General features: G+C 41.0%; 1 protein-coding gene across 6 annotated transcripts in view; it reads left to right on the forward strand.

Moving 5' to 3' along the window:
- CUL2 (cullin 2) overlaps window positions 1-8,096 on the forward strand; it is a 138,187-nt gene that overhangs the window by 108,456 nt on the left and 21,635 nt on the right. For 4 of the 6 annotated variants that reach the window (XM_032795313.2, XM_032795317.2, XM_032795314.2 and 1 more), the window contains 3 exons: window positions 845-911; window positions 1,918-2,120; window positions 6,613-6,714. In XM_032795313.2, the coding sequence (XP_032651204.1) occupies window positions 845-911; window positions 1,918-2,120; window positions 6,613-6,714 (372 nt within the window). Of the gene's footprint in view, window positions 1-844; window positions 912-1,917; window positions 2,121-2,275; window positions 2,380-6,612; window positions 6,715-8,096 lie in introns of those variants that run through there. The other 2 variants (XM_032795316.2, XM_075062223.1) reach the window with 2 other exon arrangements.

Below are 8,096 nucleotides of genomic sequence, written 5' to 3' on the forward strand. Positions count from 1 at the left end.
TAATGTAGTTTATTAAATCGTTTATTATGAGTAAACAGTCAGGTTAGTACATGATGTTATAGTCCATTTCCTGAATTATCTTTTACGTTTCTTTATTGATGCAAGTTATTCTGAGAGAGGTTAATCTAGATTGTTTCCATATTTGTGCAGCACCGTAAATAATGTGTATATATCATAGTATGTAATCATTATATATGATTTGCTTTAATAGCAACATCCATCAAAATATGTAGATCTAGCTAAATTATATCAAAACAGATGAAGTGGGTTTTCTAATTTGATTGAACAGTGAATCAAAATTAGTGTATGAAGGATTACGATTGCATCGAAGGAAAGGTTACAAACATAATTGTACTGTGCGTATGATGATAGAAGTGACAATGTAACAACAGCAATAGTGGTAATGCAATTTTAATACCTAATACTATAATAGTAAATATTATAATTGTTATACACATTTTATCAATTATTCTTTTGGGATCAATATTGACAGCACTTGTATTTGAACAATACTGCGCTACAGCATTGATCATTCATATGTTGATTTCTTAGTGTCATCTCTGACACATTCAGCCTCTCAAGCCTTAGGTTTCAAAATATAATATGTAGATTTAAACATGTTTGGCTAAGACATCTTAGTCAAAACTAAAAGCTCAAATTTTTCAACTTACACCTTGTAAATATATTAAGAAATACTGTGTAGTATTTTTAAATGTGTAGGACAAAATGCTGACTATTAAATTAGTATTTCTTTTCTACTAACTATAGTAGTAATGTGACAATGAATTATTAAGGCTATAAATAGTTAAAAGTAATTTAACTGAAGATGACTTTTGTTTTACAGTTTGAATTATTTTACAGTCAGCACTTCAGTGGGAGGAAGCTTACTTGGTTACATTATCTTTGTACAGGTAAAATAAATGCATATTTCTGGTGTATTGAAAACTTACAAAATAGCACATGCTTCACGTAACAGACAATAAATAATTTTCTGTTCTACATTTACCTAAGCTCCTTTCTAATTTGGAACAAAGTTTTTTATAATTTGGCCATTTTTTTACATTCATAGTTATATTAACATGGTTTTGCCCTTATCTCAAGTACCATTTCTTAATTAATCTTTTATAATCTCCATTTTATGCATATAACTAATTACAGCCAATTATTGGTTTTAAAAAATTTGATGTACATTGTAGGCTTTAAAAGACCATGGGAGAACTTCTGGGTTATTAACCAATGAGCTGATCTTCAACCAGCTAAGTGCTCTATACTACTTGGGTGATCTTTTTGCTTAACATGAGTACACACATTTTAAGTGAGACCAGTTTAAGTTAAATTGCCAGCTACCATTTAAAAAAAATTAGTAATAAATTGGCTTCCTTTGCCTGTTGCATGAGGTTCAGCTCTGTGATTCACAACTAGGAGGAAGCCATTAAAAAAAAAAAAGAAAAAGAAAAAAAGAAAATTATTCTTATTAACAGTGTTCTCTCTAATTTTTATGTCCATGTGCGGAATGAATTTTGTTATGTGCACCAATATGGAAGTGATGTGGGGCCGAGGAGTTTGGGATGCAGGAGGGGGCTCAGGGCTGGGGCAGAGGGTTCAGGTGCGGGAGTGATGGCTCTAGGGTGGGGCGGGAGAGGAGGGGGTTGCGCTACAGGCTGCCTCGGGGTTGCAGTGGGGAGAGAAGACTCACTCCAGCCCTCTCTCACTGCAGCAGCTCGGGGCAAGCTGAGAGATGCCTCTCCCTGGCCGCTGCAGCTCCGGCTGGGCTGCGCCATGGAGGGGCACCTCTCCGTGTGTGTCCAGGACTGGACATACAGCTTTTAATAACCAAATCTTGTATGATTTTGCAACACAATTGTGAACTTATTATACCAGTTTATGAAACTGTTGTTGTTATTACTACTACTACAGGTGAAGTAAAAATGAACTATTTGTGTAAACCTTATGTAGCCATGGTCACAACATACCAAATGGCAGTACTGCTGGCCTTCAACAACAGTGAAACTGTCAGTTATAAAGAGCTTCAGGATAGCACACAGATGAATGAGAAGGAACTTACAAAAACCATCAAATCGTTACTTGATGTCAAAATGATCAACCATGACTTAGACAAGGTATGTTGTAATGTCACAAGGAGAATGTGTAACATTTCCAGTCATGGTTTGTTTCTGTCTTCTCATGATGTTTGTTTTGTTCAAAAAAAAAAAAAAAAAAAAAGTGCTTGCCCTTCATTTATATCCATGTTATTGTCCCCTATGCCTGTTCTCAGATCCCTGTGGGGAGGGCATGAGCAGCCACCTCTGGATAGAATAACTAGTGGGGAAGATAGACAAACAGACATGCTATCCAAATTCCTCACACTAGGCTGTATGCCAGCAGAGTCTGCTGGAAAGGTAATACAGCTGAGGCAGTATTATCTTTTCTGCTGAGCCCCTTTTGTGCGCAAAACCTTCCCTTTATGGCTTCAGAGGCAATAACTATCAGTGAAAACTCAGTAAGCATAGCTCCACTAGAGCCAGGCTGATTTTGGAGTAAAGAAGCATTGCAGTGGCCTGGGATGGAGACAGTGCAAAGGCACTGACCAGATGCTGGGACCAAACTATTTGTTCAGTATGGTTTCTTAAAGTCTTAGCCCTGGTCTATATTACGAGTTTAGGTCAAATTTAGCAGCGTTAGATTGATTTAACCCTGCACCCGTCCACACGACCAAGCCATTTTTGTCAACTTAAAGGGCTCTTAAAATCGATTTCTGTACTCCTCCCCGACGAGCGGATTAGCACTGAAATCAACATCGCCGTGTCTGATTTGGGGTAGTGTGGATGCAGTTCGACGGTATTGGCCTCCAGGAGCTATCCCAGAGTGCTCCATTTTGACTGCTTTCGACAGTATTTTGAACTCAGATGCACTAGCCAGGTACACAAGAAAAGCCCCAGGAACTTTTGAATTTAATTTCCTGTTTGGCCAGCGTGGCAAACTCAGCAGCACAGGTGACAATGCAGTCCCCCCAGAATGTTTCTACACTCCCTCTTTCATCTCCGTCCCTGAGGTTATTGAAGATTAGAAGGTGAAAAAAACGCACTCTCCAGAACATGTTTTTGGAGCTCATGCAGTCCTTTCACACTGATAGGGCACAGCGAAATGCATGGAGGCATTCAGTGGCAGAGGCCAGGAAAGAATTGCTGTGTTTGCTTAACAGCAAAAATATCATGCCTCGCTAGTGATCCTGCCCGAGCCAGATTGCTGTGTCACGTGCACGACGTGCCGTGTCAGCCTTGGGTGGGAGCATGACCGCTTTGTGAGCAGGAAGGCCATAGATATAGACATTGTATTAGGTAACTTCTGTAGCTAGAAAAAACGTTCCTGTGCATTTGGCAAAGTCTGTGGCAAAAAAAGAGAAGCCCCATTGTGTAGTGGTTATCACGTTCACCTAACATGCGAAACATTCCCAGTTTGAAACTGGGCAGAAACAGGTCACTGTTCCTTTTTCTGACTCCCCTCCTGCATTTTTAGCCTTAGAACAGACTGTACTGTGAAATTTTACTTTGAATTCAGTCAATTATGAGTTAAATAATATGGAAGCTCTCTCTAAGTTATAGTCCTGGGTTCCTTACCCTATCAGCTGCTCTGATAAATTAACATTTTTGTTAGGGGCGGGGGGGAAATTTTTATGAAACCTTTTATAGGGACTAAATGCTATCTAAGACTCTGAAACAATCTTAACATGGCCCACAGAATGCAATCCTTCATTCTGGATTTGTCATTCCACAAGTTGAACTGCTCCTTACTACTGTCCAGGCTTCATGTGGCACGGGAGCAAGGGGCAGGCTGGGGTAGGTGCGACCATGCTTTACTGCCAGCTGGGAGAGCAGCCTGAGGCAGAAGCCTCCAGCTTGCATGATATTCCAGGGAAGACTGAATCTCCATGAGACGAAACTTAAAGAAGAAAATGACCTGGAGTCACTCCTCTTAGAGCACTGAATGGAAGGATAGCCATGTCTGTCCAGGCACCCCTGATCGACCTCACCAAAGTCTGCCAGCTGAACGAGTCTGAGCAGGATCCCGGCTGGCAGGAGCCGGCAGATGGAGCCCCAGACTGATGGCAGCGCTCAGCCCACTGCCTGCTTGGGGTTCAGATTATCCAGGCAGGCAGCGGGTTGAGCTGGTCCGTCAGACAGGACCCAGGAAAAAAGGCGCAAAACGATTATCTGCCGTTGCTTTCACGGAAGGTGGGGGGGCGGGCTGAAGACATGTCCCCAAAACCAGCCGCGACAAAGTTTTTGCCCCCATTAGGCATTGGGAGCTTAACCTAGAATTCCGATGAGCAGCAGAGACTGCGGGCACTGTGGGATAGATACCCACAGTGCACCACTCTGTAAATCAATGCTAGTGAGGATGCACTCCACCAGCTTAATACACTTACTGTGGACGTACGCAATAGACTGTATAAAATCGAATTCTAAAAAATCGAATTCTATAAAATCGACCTAATTTCGTAGTGTAGACATACCTTTAGAATAAAGTAGTCCGTGAAATAAAAAATGTTTTTTGTTGGAGGTACCAAAGGCTTGCAAAAAATAGGTAGCATATATGATAGAAATGCTATATTTGCTATCTGATAAATATTCTGTCAGGGGAGTGTTCTAGCCTTACAGGTGCTAGACAAGATCATATAATGCAGCGGTTCTCAACCAGAGGTCTGGGGACCCCTGGGGGGAGCAGGTTTCAGAGAGATCACCAAGCAGGGCCAGTGTTAGACTCGCTGGGCCCCAGGGCAGAAAGCTGAAGTCCCACTGCATGGGGATCTGAGCCCTTTCTTTCACCTGAGACTGAAGCCAAAGCCTGAGCAACCTAGCTTCCTGCGTGCCCCAGGCAGTTGCGCTGCTTGCTATCCCCTAATGCCAGTCCTGGCTTTTATATGCAGAAAACAAGTTGTTGTGGCACAGGTGGGCCGTGGAGTTTTTATAGCATGTTGGGGGAGCCTCAGAAAGAAAAAGGTTGAGAATCCCTGATCTAATCTGTCTTTTCTATCTCTAATTTTCATGTATAATACTTTTCATAATATCCTGTTTCTGGAGCCTCAGATTGATACTTTATCCCCACTAACTAAAAAGATATCTTTTTAACATCACTTCTGACTGGAAGGAGAATACAATAGCTTTGTAATTTTTCTTCCTGGTTATGTTTACTTTCATATGCATCTGTCCTTTAGCTAGAGGGTTCATGTATTAAAATACCTGTACTAATTATGTCTTCCTTTCACGCCACCAAACAAAGAGAGAGCTGAGCTGTGCACATTAAATCAGCTTACTTATTATTACAAATGTCGGTGAACTCCAGGGTGCTGAAACAGTGAAATGCACTTACTTACTTCTATTTTGCAAGTAGTTTACCAATATCTGAACCACACAGCAGCTAAGAAAGAAAATGCAAAGCACAACGTATGTTACATACCATACTTCCTTTCTGTTGAAGTTCAAGAAGCTGGGAAATTAACTTCCCCCCCTTGGTGATAGATTCACTGGTTCAGTCTAATTTTCTTCCTAGTGGCTGTTTGACCTAAATTATGTTTTTGTTCTGATTTAAACTTAGCATTATTGTGCTTAAACTGTTTAGTTTTTGATATGCTATATTGCTTGTAACTGCTGCTCCTTAACCTTTAATATATTTCCAACACTGTGCCTAAGTGGCAAAAAATATTAATTTAATAATCTAGATTTCTTGTAGAATGTGAAATTAAAGTTGCTACCTAAGCATGTGAGCCAGCCAGTGGCTAGGCAGTATTCCAAAGTACTCAGTGAAGGAGCCCAGTAACTTGCCTTTTTCCTGTGGTTGGAGAATTAGTAGTGCTTGTACAGATTACTTGACTGGAAACTGGTAAAGAAGATATGTGCTTATGCTACATGTCATCCTGCTGTCTGGTTTAGAGAGACATCGTCTTCAGAGCACAGTGAACAGCTAGCATGGCAGTCCGGCCTGGAGGGGATGGAAACACATATGTTTTTTGGAAAGGGCTAGGGTTAGAATGATGAGAGAACCCATGGTTGGATCCCTATGTACACTACAACTATGAAAATGTTCTAGGTGTTGGAATTTCTTTGTTATGCAAGCAAACCATACAATATATAGAATGACTGGAAAATGCAGCTATCTCCCGAAAACTCTTCTGTAGATAAATGGAAATCCTAGTCTCCTCTTTGGCTTAAATGCACTTTGTGTTCTCAAAAAAGCTCTCCAAATTGTATTTTAGAAATACTAAAAGAAGTAGCTTCAGTAATAGAAAAAAATTACTTTCATTGTTTGAACTGATTAACACTGTTTTTACATATGGTAGTGTTCTTTCTATTTATTTTGGTTCTAAAATAAGGTGACTTTCCAGCCCAAATAAACTGTAGCATGAGAAAAGTTGAACTTGTTTAAATGGATCTTTAGAATTCCAAAACTTTAATAAGATGCTATAGACTTCTGACCGTGCATATGAGAGTCCTATTTAGGTGTGTTAATTTTCTCCATAAATTGTTAGCTGTCCTTAAAAAATGTGTATGCTGCTTATGCTTTTTGGCAACATTTATGAATGTTAAAATACACAAATGCTTTTTTATATTGCAGGAAGATATAGAAGCAGAGTCTACTTTTTCATTAAATCTGAACTTCAGCAGTAAACGAACAAAATTTAAAATTACCACATCAATGCAGAAGGACACACCACAGGCAAGTATTTTTCAATATCTATAAAAGTCAACAGTTTAATAAAAGTGTTATTTAAAGCTGACTTTATCTAAATTAATGCAAGTTTGGTGTAAACAGATGCAAGTGCATCTACAAAGGGGTTTAAACAAAATCCATTAAAAATATATTAATTACACCAGGGCAAGGTTTGTGTGGACATGAGGCTTTACCGAGGAAAAGAAGGATGACGGGCTGGCAGAAGAGCTTGGGGCAGAAAATGTGAAGGGAGGGGAAACTTCCTCTTGTCCCCTGTGGAACTGACTGCCCTTTCATCAGCACTTTGTGGCCAGAGGACCACTTACTATTGGGGAAAAAAAACTAATTTGGAATCCCAATTTATTATTTTCAGTACAAACTGAAAGTCTAACATGGTTATTGCAAAGGGCAGCTGGGTTCATGGACAATGGGAGAAGGGAGGGGAGGTTCTGAGTCCCAAGACCAAAGAAGGAAAGAGAATTTTTTTAAAAAATTCAAGTATCAATAAAACATTTTTAAGATAGTGTTGTTAAAAAAAAAAAAACAAAAAACTCAGTATAAACTTTCCCCTGTTGTTGCTTTTTCTTTACCAGGGACTGTTTTTTCTGGTGGAAACAATTACCCTAGAAGTTGATTTTAGAATCATGAGCCATGTTCTGATATGAATAAGTTCTCATAAGATGTGCATTAGTAAGCGATAAGTGCACTTCTCAGGTGATTGATTGAAAGTATTCAGGTCTCACAGTCCACCTAAAGGAAGCACCATTAGCCCATTAATACACTCCATGACATGTTTTATTTCCTTAACAATGATCAGAGGGGTAGCTGTGTTAGTCTGGATCTGTAAAAGTGACAAAGAGTCCTGTGGCACCTTATAGACTAACAAATGTATTGGAGCATGGGCTTTTGTATTCACCCACGAAAGTTCATGCTCCAATATGTATGTTAGCCTATAACGGGTTGGCAACCTATGGCATGCGTGCCAAAGACAGCACGCAAGCCAATTTTTAATGGCACGCGGCTGCCTGCTGGAACTCCGCATGCCATTAAAAATCCTGCCCGGCTCGGCAAGCCACGGGGTCCGCGGTCCCAGGCTGGAGCACCGGGCTGAGTGCAGCAAGCCACCGGCCCCTCTCCCGCCTTCTCCCCTCCCCTGGAGCCCTGCCGTTGCATGCACAGCACTCTGAGAGGCGGGGCTGTGCGCTCCCACGGGGTAATGTATCTGGCTCTGCATGGAGCCTCAAGGTAAGGGGTCTGGGTCTGGGTGGGGGGGTGGATAAGGGGTGGGGACAGTCGGGACAGGGAGCAGGGTGGGTTGGATAGGGGGTGGGATCCCGCCACACTTCTCCAGTCCGAATGACATCCGATATCCTCACTGTAGATGCGCG

Source organism: Chelonoidis abingdonii, chromosome 2, assembly GCF_003597395.2.
Source record: "Chelonoidis abingdonii isolate Lonesome George chromosome 2, CheloAbing_2.0, whole genome shotgun sequence".
In the NCBI taxonomy this organism is placed as follows: domain Eukaryota; kingdom Metazoa; phylum Chordata; order Testudines; family Testudinidae; genus Chelonoidis; species Chelonoidis abingdonii.